A 15,592-nucleotide genomic window follows, 5' to 3' on the forward strand; every position below is an offset into this window, starting at 1 on the left:
ACCGTGTGTTTTGACAAAGTAAAGACCCTTTTACATGGCCATTGATCATATGATCGCTCATTCCCGATCATTGCTCTGTGTAAACAGAGCAACGATCAGCCAATGAATGAGCTCATTCATCGTCTCGCTTATTCAGCCAAAAAAACGGTGGCTAGTCGGCAGCACATCTCCCTGTGTAGTAACAATCGTCCGTCCCCATACATATCCGATCATAACTTTTCGTGAAAGGAGCAGACCAGCGCTGATCGGCGTACGTACTCGTCAATCAGCGCTCGTTTTCACGACCCATTTCGGGCTGTTTATAAGAACCTTCAGCCGCCTCTCTCTTTGTTGATGCTGTTAATCCTTTAATCGGGGATTAAGCTGCCGGGATCTGAGCTTTTGTTCATGCCGTCGCTGAAACACCCTTTTTCCTTGCAGAATTTTATAATACCCACTGCAGCTGCTGAAGAACCTCTTTTTAAAGAGAGGAGCAGAAGGAAATTTTTGCAAAATAAAACTGTGAACTTGTAATATCTGTGTCTAGGTGGCGACGCTGTATATTCCACTCTGGGGGGCCGGGTCTTGCAGCTGTAATATGGATCTGTATTATTTTTAACACGGACCCTTCCCGACAACCGCCCTCAATGTACAGCAGAAGTCCGGAGGAGCCCGCGGTGTGGCTGTCATTACAGGGGACGCCCTGCTCTAACGGCCGAAATCAGAGAGAACGTAGATCCCAGACCTTTTAACCACTCAGATGCCATGGTCCATATCAACCACGGCATCTAAACCATTAGACGTGGGGGGGGTGTCCACACGCAACGCTCCCTCCGTGACGCAATTGCTGGTTGTCGATGGCTGGCTATCTTACACCCATCTTAGTAAAGGAGATAGTTGGTGTGATTTGTGCCCAATTTTACCGCAAGTTTGTGGTTGCGAGAAGAGGGGATGCGCTGTATACTCGGGCTCTTAGAAATTACACTGTTTACACCTATTTAGCCAATGACCCGACATGAAAATCTGGATATATTTACTAGACGGAACTATAATATGGATTTCATCCGAACGGGAAAGAGAGTTAGTAAGGCTTTGTTCACATCACGTTACAGTAAGTTAGGAGGAGCTCCCGACATACACCTCTGCCGCAAGGCCGCGACATGTACCACTGTACAGGCATACCCCTTAAAGACGAGCGACAGATGTATCCATTACAAGCAGGCGCTAGTTCCCATATTGTGACAGAAATATCCGTCACTTAGATCTCATGGGTACTGCCACTGTACCCACGACGTCCGTGGCAGGAGCACAGCGGCCGCAACTGCAGTTTAACCCCTTATATACTGCAGTCAATAGCGACCACGGAATCTAAGGTGTTTAATAAAGGGAGTGGGGACGCCCTTTGTCAGACCATCGGCACCCCTGTCCGTGATACATTGCTATAATTCTTTGGAATACTATGTATTCCAAAGCATTATCATAGCGATCAAAGGATCGCTGCTTTAAGCCCCCTAGTGGGACAAAAAGTGTAAAAAATAATTCACCTAAAAAAAAAAATAAAAAAAAAATCATATATATATATATATATATATATATATATATATATCTCAAATAGTCCCGATCTGTGGTTGAGAAAGGTCCTAGGACTGAAAACGTTGTATTACCTAATGTTGATTTGAATAAATCAGTTTTTTTTAACAGAGTCCTGAAAGATTATCTTTTAATGTATATTAAAAGATACCCACACATATACAAGGTACCACCGCAATAGTAACAATCCATACACTAAAGATATACACCAATGGCTTCCCCACAACACGCTCGGCCTATATGCCGGGAGCTTTAGGGTCCTTTTTACACCGGCCAATTTTGGCCGTAACAACGCGTGCCGATCAATAAGACCGCTCGTTTATCGGCGCTCGTTTATCGGCGCTCGTTTGCGCTTTTCACAAGGAGCTATGTATGGTATCTGGTTTATGAGGGGACTGCACGTTCTTATGACATGTCTGTTTATAGGGGTCATCTCTAAGACATCCGAATAAACTACTTATATGCCCACTGATAATGGACAAAGACGGGGATCATGTGACTAAGAGGATATTAAAGCTGACGTTGGATATCATCTATCTGCTGACTGGTGAGGTGAGTGATTCCGTCAATGTCATGGTAATCTCAATGACTTTTTTGAACACAGCACCTTTCGCTGTTTTTGGTGCATCTCACTCCAAATAGTGTTACAAGATAGGTCATCAGTATATGACAACCGGACCCTGCACCGATGAGCTGCTCCGGCTGCCTCTGGGCAAGGATGTTATGCAGTATCTGGTGTAGGAAGCCGATAGCTCCGTACACTGTATAGCAGCCGGAGCCATCTGCTTCCAGTATTGACATCCGGTGCCCAGAGGCAGCTGGAACAGAAATCGGTTCAGGGTCCAGGTGTCGGACCCCACTGATCATATACTGATCACCTAGCCTGTGGATAGGTAATAGAGTAAGAAAAAACGCTCCATGCCCGGATATCCCCTTTTAAGGCCTTGTTCACTTTGCGTTTTTTTCTCTACGTTTAGCATGTACGTTGTAGGCCAAAAGAGTGTTCTTGGGGCTTCCGTCAGGGTGGTATACATCAATATATCTTTTATTTAGAGGATGGTATTGGGTAGTACCTCGGGGAGCTCCACCAAGGCCGAAATCCACGGAAAGAGCATCAGGTAGCGGTCCGCCTTTGGAAAGCCCCGATGTTACTAACCATTTATGGACAGTGATGTCAGGAGCTTTCAACTACTCTGGGACTGGAGGAGCCCCTGATGTTCCCTGTATGGACAGTGATGTCACGGGTTTCTCCAGTCCCGGAGTCCCCGGGCAGAGCGCTTCCGATACTCTCCCGAGGCTCCAACATCTCAAGGTTCTAACGTTACTGGGCCTGGGAAGTTTAGGTGACTTATCTCCCTGTATGTCGCTTCCCTCATAAGTGGGGCCTGTGTGTTTGCAAGTGAAGCATAATTTGAAATTTAGTGAATGGTATTATCTGTACTTCCATTTCAAGGAATATGCACCTGTGAAGAAGTTTGGGGAGTATGTGTCACTTAAATCCATCATGAATCCTCCGCTCCCGTCATGGGTACACGAGAGGAAGCATGATGGGAAGATCCTGGACATCACCAATAAGATCATTCATCTGCTGACGGGAGAGGTGAGCCGGGGGCTGGGAATACCGGGACATTATAGAGGAACACCCAGGGAGGTGTCTGGATGATGACTATATTATTGTATGTGTCAGGTTCCCGTAAGATATGAGGATGTCATCGTCTGTTTCTCCCTGGAGGAGTGGGAGTATATAGAAGAACACAAGGATCTCTACGAGGACGTCATAAGGGAAGATCCTCAAACCTTACCAGCTCTTGGTAATTTATTTGCCTTTTTAGGTCTTTGGAATTAAAGTATTCACAAAAATGTACATCTTTAAGGGGATTTCTGGTCTAGATAGCCCCTTTTAAAATGATCTATGGGTCGAGCGGTCCCCCTGTAGCAACTAGGAGGTCCCTACTCTGAATGACCACTGGCATCCTATTGCCCACATATTTAGGTTTCTCCAGTGATAGCGGCTGATTGAGGATGCCGCAGCCTTCAAAGATCAGTTAGTCCCAGAGGCAGTTTGGATGTTTAAACAAGGACACCCCGTTACCATAATGGAAACCAAACATGTAGGTAAGTGGTCACATAGTTAGGACATCATTTAGTTGAATCCGTTTTTTAGACTGGTGGTCAGGAGGAACCCTACAAGCGCTTCTTGCACAAGCTTTCCGCTAACACACATAAAAGTATTTTCAATAATACTAAGCCCTCTTTCATACGCCATGTGTGCCGTCCGAGTGTTGTCCGCGGAGAGATAGGACATGTTCTATCTTTTAACGCATCGGAGAAAACTATTATTTGCCTCTCGGATGCCGTAAAAAAACAGCCCAAATGACACTCGGTCATGTGTAAGAGCGCTAACTCTCCAAGTGAATGGGGCTGAATGCCACTACCACACGCAGCTCCTTTAACCCTTTCGAGACGCCGCCTTCCAAGAGCCATAAGTTGGTTTTTTTTCGGCGATTGAGCGGTGTGAGGGCTTATTTTTTGCTGGGCGAGCTTTACTTTTTATTGGTACCGTTTGTGTCGTCTGCCTGGAGGCTGTATGGCCTCTCAGTACAGTGTCGTAGAGTCATAGTGGGATGCTGGTACAGGAATCTGTATATGCCGAGAAATTCGACCCTATAAGTGGAGGTACGGAATCCAACAGGCATACATGGGTAAGGTATAGAGGCCTCGTGGACCCCTATGGCTGCCCTTTTATGGCAACCGTAATACTTCCATTCACAAGATCCCTTAACTGGCGTTGCGTAGTGGTTCTCCCTTGATGTTCGGAATTACTGCATGGAAGCGCCAGCCTTCACTCCTGTTACGGTTTTGTGTCTTAATAGTGGACAATATAACCTCTGCGGTCGCGGATACATCTGTAGAGTTGAAACCAGTTCTTCCAGGCCAGACTATTCATATGGAATGCCCCGCCATAGAAGGTGAGTGTGTTGGATGAAGCCGGCTGTAATATCAGCGGAGTAGGTATTATTGAAAATCTTACAGGATTAAAGTTATTATTCTAACGTTCGGTCCACCCTCCCCATTATCAACAAACAGTTTCCCTATTCAACCCCACGTACTCCTTTACTTAATATGACAGAAGTCTAGGGAGTGTCGGGCCTAGGTCTAAAAGGTAACTAAACTTTCAAAAAATGTCAGAAGTTTTGTAAGGTGAGGGTCCAAGCACTGAGACCGACCACCGATCGTTAAAACGAAGCGGTCTCATAGACTTTCTATTGAGCCCTTAAATCGCTTGCTCGGCTTTCAGAGAAAAGCCGATCGGAAAGTAAGTGGCTCAGCGCTCGAGCGCTTCTGCCGCTTAGTTATAGCGATCGGTGGGGGTTTCATTGCTCGGACCCCCACCCATCAAAGCTTCTGATATGTCAGAAGTTTTTGGAAAGTTTAGTTACCCTTTTGAATTCGGGATTGTCCTTATAAGGGCTATTGGGTAGAGAAGTGGGTTTGGATAGGGAGAGTTAGGACCCCTTAAAGTCACATTTATGAAGGATGTTGATTGTGTATGTCGGGAAAGCTCCCGACGTACATGATAAACGTGTCCCTAGGGCTCTGTTAGGGTGTGTCCTTCTGGAACGCATACGGTATACGGGTATGTTTTTTGTTTTTTTTGTGATGACCCAGTTCAATAAATAAAAAGTACCCCTCGAAAAATATATAAATTAAACCATTTTTTCATTCAAAATTATTCTATTTTAAAAATTTTATTTTTTGTCCCACTAGGGAACTTGAAGCAGTGATTCTTTCATAGCTTAAATAATGTTTTGTAATATTTAGTATCCCAAAGCATTATTGCCTGTCAATGTATTAGTCCGGCATGGACTAAAAGGCAGCTACTGATGGCAGACTTGGAGGTCTTTGTTAGACCCCTGGCTGTCATGGTAACCCATCGGCACGCCACGATTGCATTGTGTGGGGCTGATGGGCTGGATAGATGATGCAGTAAGTACACTGCTAATAATTTTTGGTCCCTACATAACCCCTTTAAATGCTGTAGTTGCTATTGACTACGATATCTGAGGTGTTAAACTGTTGGGATCGCAGATCTCTCCGACCCAGCAATTATCAGAACCACAGCCTTGTATAACAGCCGTGCTCCTGCAGCTGAAATTTCTTTGGAGATTCTGCTCTTGTCCCTGCTGGTCTCGTGTTTAGATTTTGGCGCAATGATGTCACGTGATCATGGCAGCCAGTTACTGCCGGTCGCGGTTAGGTTTCACTCGCCTGATTTTTATTTTATTGATTTTTTTTTAATTTTTTTTTTCTACAGATGGATCAGAGCACACAAGCATCTCAGATGGGTGTGAGAGTCCTTTGTATTCACTGGATTGTACAGAGGAGGACTTTGATGTATCGCAGGACAGCAATGAGAAATACGGCAATCTACCAACTAGCCAAGAAGGTGGTGAAGACAATATGGTGGAAAAAGAGAGAGAAGGAAGTGACCGTGTGTCTCAACCGAATAATGAGGATAACTATGTCTCTGATGACAGCGGCGAAGACGAGACAATCTCTCATGACTGGAAACTGGAAGCTGATTATACTTCAGAGGACTGTAAGCAGGAAGTCGAGAATCACACAGAGGACTGTAAGCAGGAAGTCGAGAATCACACAGAGGACTGTAAACAGGAAGTCGAGAATCACACAGAGGACTGTAAACAGGAAGTCGAGAATCACACCGAGGACTGCCAACAGCAAGTCGAGAATCACACAAAGCACTGTAAACGGGAAGAAACCAAAAAACGAAAGGATTGTAAATATGGGGTTGAACAGTATTATGAGGTAGCGAGTATATAACTTACATGGTAAAATACTGTAATTCTGGCATCTTCTAGTAAATCTTGGTGTGTAAACCGGGAGACGCGCCGCCGACATGATAGAAATGTATCGGGACGAGCGATCGTAGTAACAAGCGCTCGTCCCCAAACATTGCTCCTAGTGAAAGGAGCAAACGAGCGCCGATCAACCAGCTGTCTCGTTAACCGGCGCTCATTTACACGGCGTACATCGGACCCTTCGTCTTATAAAGTATATAATGAGAACGGTCTCTCTTATGGGGGATGGATAGTGTGGGAACCGATGCTTTCAAACACTGACTTTGCTCCTTAACCTGTTGGCGCTGAAGCCATTTTTTATTTTTTCCCCAACTTACAAAAATCATTAAAAAAAAAAAAAAGTTATTTTCCCATCAATATAATGGCATGCGGCTTGTTTTCTGCGGGACGAGTAGTAGTTTTTGATGTCCCCATTTGTTGTACCATACAATGTACCGGGAAACATAAATTGTTTGAGGGGTAAACATGAAGAAAAACAAACTTCAAGTCCTTCTTTTTTTTATTTTATTTTTTAAATTCTTGCATTGTGCTTTTATTTTTTCCTACATTGATCATCCGGCGGGTTGAATAACTTGATATTTTAAAACCTTTACGGATGCAGCGATACCAATGATCTTGACTTTTTATATATATTTATTTATACATTACTTTAGAGGAAAGGGTTTTTTGTTGTTTTTTAGACCTAATAAAAAAAAATTAACTGTCATTTACCTACATAGATGCCACAGTCGCTATCGACCGCGATATCTAATTGGGTAAACGGCCAGGATCGGAGTCATCTCCACACCCGGCCGTTGCAGTGTGGTGCCGGCTATAACGAACAGCCAGCGCCCGCTGCATTTGGAGCACCGTTCAATACTCCCCCCCCCCCCCCCCCCATGGCGACTGTGACGTATCTCACATGTCGCTAAGGGGTTGTTGACCCCTTAGTCACCAGCGTTTTTAATTTTTCTTGTGTCCCCCCTCCTCTCTGTTTTCTGGACTAACGGCTGCATTCAATATGGTGTAACTGTGGTTTTGGTGCCCGGCTGTGATCCCTTATGGATATTTGATAATCTGGTGCCAGTCTGTGCCATCAATGTGGGCTTCAGAACATTTGCCACAACCTAACTTAAATGAAGAGCTTTTCTTCTACCATTCATATCAGTTTAATGGTAAAAAGGTTTTCAGGTGTAGACATGCCCTATTAAAATTCCTATTCCTGTACTTCAGGTAAGCGGACATTGGGGAGGGGGGAGCAGTAAATGCAACTATTAATTTAATAATCCATTGCTCTGCCCCTTAGGATGAGTTGTTGAAAGATGTAAAAATTGAGGTGGTATCAGATGATGATTGGGAGGAAGAGACGTATTTGTGGGGAGAACAAGTAAGAGACTTCTTTGCGGAGGAAAATCCTGATGAGTTCAGCCCAGGTAAGGGTTATATTTATATATTAGAATACACGTCTAATATCTAAAAGGGTAACTAAACTTTCAGAAAACTTCTGACCGGTCATAATGGCATGTCAGAAGTTTTGATCAGTGGGGGTTTCGAGCACTGAGACCCCCACCGATCGCTGAAACGCTCGGGTGAGCACTGATCCGCTTCGTTTCTGATCGGCTTTTCTTGGGAGGCCGAGATAACGGTCTATGGACTCAATAGAAAGTCTATGAGCCCAATCACCAACTGCCGGTCTTTCCGAGAAAAGCCGATCAGAAACGAAGCGGCTCAGCGCTCCTCCGAGCACTTCTGTCGCTTCGTTTTAGCAGTCGGTGGGGTCTTTTCTGTTTTCTGAAAGTTTAGTTACCCTTTAATAAGGAATTGACGTAGATTAACATTGATGAGCTATCCACAGGACCGGTGATAAAGATCTGATCGTTGGGGCTCCGCCGATCGCTAGAACGGGGATCTCGTAACCCCCATTCTTCAGTGTGTCAGAACACGTTGGTGTCTGTAATGAGATCCTATCGTGGAGTGTTCACAAGAGTTGTGATGTAGCATTTTCATGACTGGGATTTCTCTTTTTTTTTTTTTTTTTTATTCTACAGATGTATCAAATAATCGATTGATTGCAGGGCGATGCCCGCCTACGTTTTATCCTCACTGTGAGAATGGAGATGGCAGCGCATCCCGGGATTATCAGGTAAACCACCTATTCTGAAGCCATATAGGACTGTGACAAATATCATCTGTTATTAACCCTCGAACCGTCACATTAAAATGGAATTTTGTCTTTGTTTTTTATGTTAGTTTTTTTTTCCTTTCTTCCAGCGGGGGTAACAGGGGCGACACTGTCCCCCAACTTTCCCCACGCTCAGTATTTTAATACACTGTCATGCTAAAGAGCACAAGCGTCTGTCACCCACCAGCCTAAGGGTTGCCCCCCCCCCCCCCCCTTCGCTCCCACTTTCTGCAGCTGGCATATGGAGGCGACTTCCCTGCTGGCGCTACATTATGGGGATGATCTGCACTTCCGGACCAGAGAGTATTAACTCAAACCCTTCATCTATTGATGTTCTGTGCGCCTGGCACATTGTTGATGCATTTTTCCCGGTGCTCCTTTCTTGCAGCGCTGCTACAGGCGGGCCCCAAAATCCTTCCCTGAAGGTACCCTCTAACGGCCGCCGTTACCCCTTGCGGGGCGCAACTTTTTTTCTTCTCGATCAGGGTGGTTTTCGTGCCTGTGCTCTGGGCTAGCAATTGGTGTGTGGCCGTCATGTGAGTCACGAGTATCTACTTAGAACACTCAAAATAACCTCAGGCAGCCAATACACCCTTCTAGGTAGTCCAAACCCTGTCTCTTGCAGTATATTGAGTGAACTCATAGTCACTGTTTTTTTCCAGTTGTAACTGAGGAATGTGGTGACCCCTATACAGCCGTGTCAGACAACAGGAGAATCCTCCGACAAGCACCTTCTGTAGTTCACTTTGCCTGTTCCACATGTGGCCATAAACTCTCATGTAGTAAACCTACTCCTCTGTACGATGCATGCCGGCCCCATGCCAAACATCTGTGAATGCCCACCCTGTGGCCAAGTCATCTCCGCACATCAAGCAATACCCACACCTAGTACTGATGCCGAACCACAAAGGGCTCTAGGGTCGGTTACCCTCCAATGTCCCCCAGTCCGTAATGGGCATCTTGGTTCGCCTCGCCTACCGACCACCTGGGTGGCAGGCCACTGGGTCAGATCATAGCGGTCTCAACTGCCCTTAATATCACCTGCTTTATCAGTCTCCCCTTCAGGAGACCTATATGCCGCTTCTTCCCCTCACCGGGAATCCTTTTTCGAGGGTGAACTGTCGGAGCTTAGTGACTAGCAATCTTCCAAGTTGACCCCTACAGTGGGCAGTCTCCTCAGTATGGCTGAAGACACCTTACATTTTACAGATGTGAATCGACTCCCCCTGTGGAGACCGTCACCGTCCTTCGCCCCAAACCTTTTCCCTCCCACTCGTTTGAAGAGGTAGTCTTAATGGAATGGACGCATCCTGATAAATTTGCCCAGACCTCTCGTCTGCATTTTGTGTCTTTTTCCAGAGGATATTTCTTCAAAATGGGTGAATCCTCAGGCCTCCCTTCTGGCCAGAACCTCTAACTGAATAGGCTGGCCAACTCTATCACGGTCTCTGTTCGGTGGTGCCCACTGAAGATCTGGTGAATCTCTCTCACCACCTGTCAGACACTAATTATCTGTGCACAGCCTCCCTGGATGTGGGTCGCCTTGTGGCTCGTGCTTCCACCATGGTCGCCGTTCACAGGACGGTATGGCTCAAATGCTGGTCTGACAACCGTGCTTCTGAACGCTCCATGACGGCTTTTCCCTTGGTTGGCTCCTGTCTATTTGGAGCTCGCTTGAACGAAATCATCTTGGAAGCAACAGCTGGGAAAACGCACTTGCATACCTCAAACTAAGGCCTAACCCCAGGAAATCGGGACCTCGATTTTGTCCCTTAGAATCCGCAGTTTCCTTGAACATTCAGACAGCAGTCCCAGCAGGACTCTAATAACAGACCTTTCTTTAGGCCCCATTCCTTGTGGCACTCCCACCCTTAGGCCGCTAAGCCAGTAATGGGTAAAAACAAGTTATGCTTGAAGGTGCGCCCCCCGCTTGGGCATTGAGTTGTGGGCAGACTACTAGTCGTGCGGCTGTCTCACATCTCTGACACCTGGGTGCAGGAAGGACTCTTCTCAGGGTACAAGATCGAATTTGTACATCTTCTACCCGACATGTTCGTCAAGTTCACACCCCATCTGTCACTTGCCAGGGCAGCACCCCTTTTTTTTTTTTTTTTTTTTTACAAGCAATAAACTCACTCCATAGTCAAGGAGTTATTGTCCCTCTCCCTCCACTCCAAGAAGTTTGAGGGTTTTGTTGTCTCCTAAAGGGACAGTTCAGTTTGTCTCATTCTGGACCTAAATCCTTTGTCAAGATCCGTCATTTCCGCAGGGTCAGTTAACGCCTCCGTGAAACTGCCTCCATTTGCTCGATCCACCAGTACTTCCTTCGATTTGTAGTCCTCCATCACCACTACCAATTTGTGGCTCTACCGTTCGGCCTGCAGGTCCAGCAGGTTTTCAGAAAGGTTCTTTCTGTGATCATGGCGATTCTTTTGTTCTAGGGGGATTTCAGTTGTCCCCTATCTGGACAATATCCTCATCAAGTCCCCATCCCAGGAGGACAACTTGACAGCCTCCAAATTACTTTATGATACTCTGTATGAACGTTCTGGTCACCATGATATCTTCCATCAAGGCCATTGCCTGTGCCCAGCTTCACACTCATCCCTACCAGTGGGTGATTCCCCCCCAAACAAAACTGGATTCCGTAGACCGCCAAATCCTTATTTTTATTTTTTTTTAACCTCCGAACTCTTCAATTGTGGCTTTTATCCCCAGTGATCCCTCAAGGCCGCTCTTTCTCTGCTCCAGGGACATCAGCGTTCAGGTGTTGGGAGGTGCCTTCCAGAACCTTGTGGCCCAGGGCCTCTGGTCCCGCCAGGAAGCCGTTCTCCCTATCAACATTCTGGAACTGAGGGGGATTTTCCCCTGTCCCTGGACAACACTTCTGGCCGGCATTCCAATCAGAGTCCAGACAAACAATGTCACTTTAGTCACCTACCTCAATCGCCAAGGTGGGACACAGAGTTTGGTGGCAATGGTGTAAGCGTCCAACATCCTGGCATGGGCGGAGCTTCACTTTCCTTCTCGGTCGGCTGTCCACATTCCCGGGTCAACAATTGGGTTGGGGATTATCTCAGTCGCAAACGGGTCGACCCAGATGACTGGGCCCCATCACGAGGTGTTCCAACAAATCTGTTTCCGGTGGGGCACACCGCTATGATTAAGGGCGTGGCTGTTGAAGCCGCAGTGCTAAAAGCTGGAGGCTTATTGCAATGGATGTTCCAAACCATGTTAAAGGCCGGTAGCCTTCTTCAGCCCGCATTTATCACCATAATTGGAAGACATATCTGCAGGAGTGTGAGGATCTGCATCTTCCTCCCCTGATTTTTCTCCTTGCCCCGTTTACTGGCATTCCTCTAGGTGGGATTAGATCATGGACTTACCCTCAGATCTCTTAAGGGGTAGGTATTTGCGATGTCTGTTTTTTCTACAGACCTCTGGCGTCCAAATCCGATGTTCGTGCTTTTTTGCAAGAGGTTGCACATGCAGTGCCCCCCTGTTTTTTTTCTTAGCCTCTACTAATCTGAGACGACCTACTTGCTTGGTTCTGTCTCCACCTTTTACTTTGATTCACTATGTTTGGCACCGCGCTTTGTCAAGCAATAGATCTCAGGATCTAATGGTTTCGCTGAGCACGTCATCACAACCTTACTGCAGGCCAGATGACCTTACCCATCTCATATTCGTCACAGCACCTGCTAGTCTTGTTTATGCTAGTTTTGAGGAATTTTTCCATCCTCCTTTTTATTTTATTTTTTTTGTTCAGGTTTTTTGTCTTTTTCCCTCACAGGCTTTGCATTTGGGGCTTGGCCTTAGTTTCCTTCCTGAAGTGTGGACTGCTCTCCAATAGGTTGTTTCTCGGCTCCCCTTACGTTTGACCGACAACTCCTTGGGACCCCAACCTGGTTTTTAAGTAATGCAGCCATCTCCTTTTAAGGCCTTTTCCCATTCTAGGGAGTGCTCTGACTCTACACAAGGTCGCAAATCTCCTTGTCCTCTTGTGGCACGGCATCCAAGACTATCACAGAGCCCTGTGGGGACCCCTTAGCTGGTCTTCCATCGGGCCGTCTCTTCAGATGCGCATGGCCATCACCTGGCTGTCGACACACCTTACTCTGTTCTATGAGTTGCAGACCAGTTGTGCAATGTTTCTTGTTCCCTCCCTCGGGGACTGCTTTCGGACTTCCCATGTCTGCGTTCCCCAGTGACATGAACAAAAAAAAGAGGATTTTTTTCTAGAACTCCCTGAAGATTCTTTTTTTTCATACAGCTCATTGGGAGACACAGTTATAGTGATAGGAGGGCTGTATACAGAGCCGTATCTGTATAATTTTCCTAGTTTGCATTATCTAGGCAACTAGCAGTACAATAGAGCTGTCATTTGTCATTAAATCCCCAGCACTCTAATGATGCGAGAACTCTGCTGACTTTGTCCCAGTCTACACAGCGAAGCTGATGAGTGAGCTAAAGTAAGTGTTGGCATATTGGCTTACTGAAGTTAAACCCTGTCTATTTAACCATATGTTTGTAATAATATACCTAAACAGATTCTTAACCTGGTCCTAACGCCTTTTATTTTTCTGGACAGCTACGCGATCTGCATGGAGAAAAAGCAAATCGAAGCAATCCACAAGCTATGCTGAATTGTCACGTTAATAATGGAATGGCAACACTAAATAACGTCAGTGCAAAAAAATGTGTCAGAACTTTTCCTCCGTGTCAAATTGAACTTATGTCACAGTTCAACTTACCACATGCCCACGAACAGCTCCAAATAGGACAACAGCAAAAAAATATAAACACTGCCCGGAAAACGACCTCCGATATCCAAACACTACAAAATTTTTTGAGTGAATTGAACGAAAATAGGAGAATTGAAGAAATGCCTCACACAGAGCTGGATACACTGCTCTCAAAATTTATTCTGGTGGTGAAGCGAAAAGATGGCAATGAATACGAGCCCCATACCCTCCGCTGTATGGTAGGGAGCATTGACCGTTACCTGAAGGAACACAGCTACAACCACACAATCATTTATGGCAATAGCAAAGATTTTCCACTTACAAAACAGTCATTAAATGCAAAAATCAAATTTCTAAAAAAGGTTGCCGAAAGTAACCCACCAATCAGGCAGGAGGCGTTAACGGATGATGATATTGAAAAGCTCTACAGGACTGGGACTTTATCTTTAGATAACCCGACAAGCTTACTAAACTTGGTATTCTTCAACAATGGGATTCATTTTGCATTACGAACAAAGGAACAGTACAGCCTTCAGTGGGGTGATATCAAGTTAAAAATCGATCCGAGAGGTAATCAATACTTAGAATATTCAGATCGTCAAACCGAAATGTTAGAGAATCGCAAGAACGTGAGGCAAGTGAAACCCAGGATATACGCAAGTCCACATATACCAGACAGAGACCCAGTAACGGCCTACCTAAAATATCAAAGCTTCAGGCCGGGTGCTATGATGGCACCAGACTCTCCATTTTATTTGGCACCGAATGTGAACTACAATCCAGCGTTTTCTGAATGGTTCCGATCGACAAAAATAGGAATACAAAAAATCCGAGCCATGATGACGACTATGAAGATACGGGCCTCATTGCCGGAGTCAAAAAAGAAGGTTAGCTACATCACGAAAAGGAGACTTGTTCAAAGGCTCCCACAGCACACGCTCGTCGCCTCCGGGGCAAGGGTGCCAACAACCCAACAAAATAATTTACAAAGCTTTAACAACAAGTCCACTGCCATGGAGGTGAAGCAACAAAAGCCAGCAGTTCTGATAAATAATTTCCACTCAACCATGGCACGCTCATCACAGGGAAGGCTACCCACTGCAAGCAGCGGCCAACCCCACCCATCAACCAGCAGATATGGGGAATTGCCTACTCATAAAAGAAGCTTCTTTGCGACCGAGTTTGCCCAACAGCTTAACCCACACGTGTATTTAAACAACTACCGGTACATGACTTCAGAGGAACCGGCAAAGAAACGCAAGGCCGTTTAGGACTTTAAAAAAAGAATAAAGTCCCTCGTGTTGTAGTGTAACGTAAACATCCGGCCTTCGAAAGAAACTTTTTGAAAAAGTTGTCGTCACCTGGACTTAATTTGTCTTTTCTATTTTAGTCTTAGTTACGTGTTTTTTCTTAACACCCTTTAATCTATATTTATTCAACTTTTTAACTAAGTTGTTCAATGCGTATTTAAAAGAAAATGTACTTATTTCTACACATTTCCGGGTTTTTATTTTTCCATGTCGTTTAAAATGGTAATTTTCTCAGGCATTCAGAATGTTTTATTTTTTGGAATGTGAGTTGATAAAAGAAATGTAAGAATCTATTTTCTCTTGAGGTAAGAACTGTTTTGTATGAACTGCAAAAATTCGTATCCGCATTCTCGATCGTACCTATTCAGCGATCACTGGCGCAGGTTTTTAAAGGGGTTCTCTATTAGTATGAGATATATGAAAAAGTGTATTATACTGTAATAAAAGGACAACTGTCCGTGTCAAGGAGAGTTGAGAAGGTTTTGGCAAGTTGGATCAGTTGTAAAATTGTCTTTACCTTCTCCTATAAAGGATGAAGCCCATATGGGCTGATTGTTTCCACAATTCGCAGGATCCTTACTGTCGTTATGTATGATGGAGACACGGGCCATTAAGGTCTGGGGTATAAAGAAGGAACTCTAGAGCCTCGTTTATATAATTTGGGGAGACCGCCTGGGCTTGGACATTTGTTCTTTGGGGAGTTTAGAGTGCAGAATCGGTCAGTGGAGGGTTTGCAGAAAAGTTCATCTTGGGGTTCATTTACATATTTTTTTTGTGTAGTATATGGAAGGAATCTTGTTGGGATCTACAGTCGGGATCGCCAGGATCACAGAGGCTGGATCCTGTGAAACGACTTCACTTAATGCTGCTTGAATTCAGCGTGAGAGTAAAGGTTTATTTAGCAGAACGGAAGTTGAGTTGCCTTTC

General features: G+C 45.3%; 1 protein-coding gene across 3 annotated transcripts in view; it reads left to right on the forward strand.

Annotated features, from left to right (window-relative positions):
* The window catches only part of LOC142663486 (uncharacterized), a 74,905-nt gene extending 59,745 nt beyond the window's left edge, over positions 1-15,160 (forward strand). The window contains exons 2-9 of one of the 3 annotated variants that reach the window (XM_075842163.1): positions 1,996-2,121; positions 3,023-3,169; positions 3,257-3,380; positions 4,443-4,538; positions 5,885-6,399; positions 7,735-7,861; positions 8,477-8,571; positions 13,202-15,160. In XM_075842163.1, the coding sequence (XP_075698278.1) occupies positions 2,044-2,121; positions 3,023-3,169; positions 3,257-3,380; positions 4,443-4,538; positions 5,885-6,399; positions 7,735-7,861; positions 8,477-8,571; positions 13,202-14,626 (2,607 nt within the window). In that variant the 5' untranslated portion in view covers positions 1,996-2,043 and the 3' untranslated portion in view covers positions 14,627-15,160. Of the gene's footprint in view, positions 1-1,995; positions 2,122-3,022; positions 3,170-3,256; positions 3,381-3,415; positions 3,685-4,442; positions 4,539-5,884; positions 6,400-7,734; positions 7,862-8,476; positions 8,572-13,201 lie in introns of those variants that run through there. The other 2 variants (XM_075842164.1, XM_075842165.1) reach the window with 2 other exon arrangements.
* The last annotated feature ends 432 nt before the right edge of the window (positions 15,161-15,592 follow it).

This window comes from Rhinoderma darwinii, chromosome 11, assembly GCF_050947455.1.
Source record: "Rhinoderma darwinii isolate aRhiDar2 chromosome 11, aRhiDar2.hap1, whole genome shotgun sequence".
Classification (NCBI taxonomy): Eukaryota; Metazoa; Chordata; class Amphibia; order Anura; family Rhinodermatidae; genus Rhinoderma; species Rhinoderma darwinii.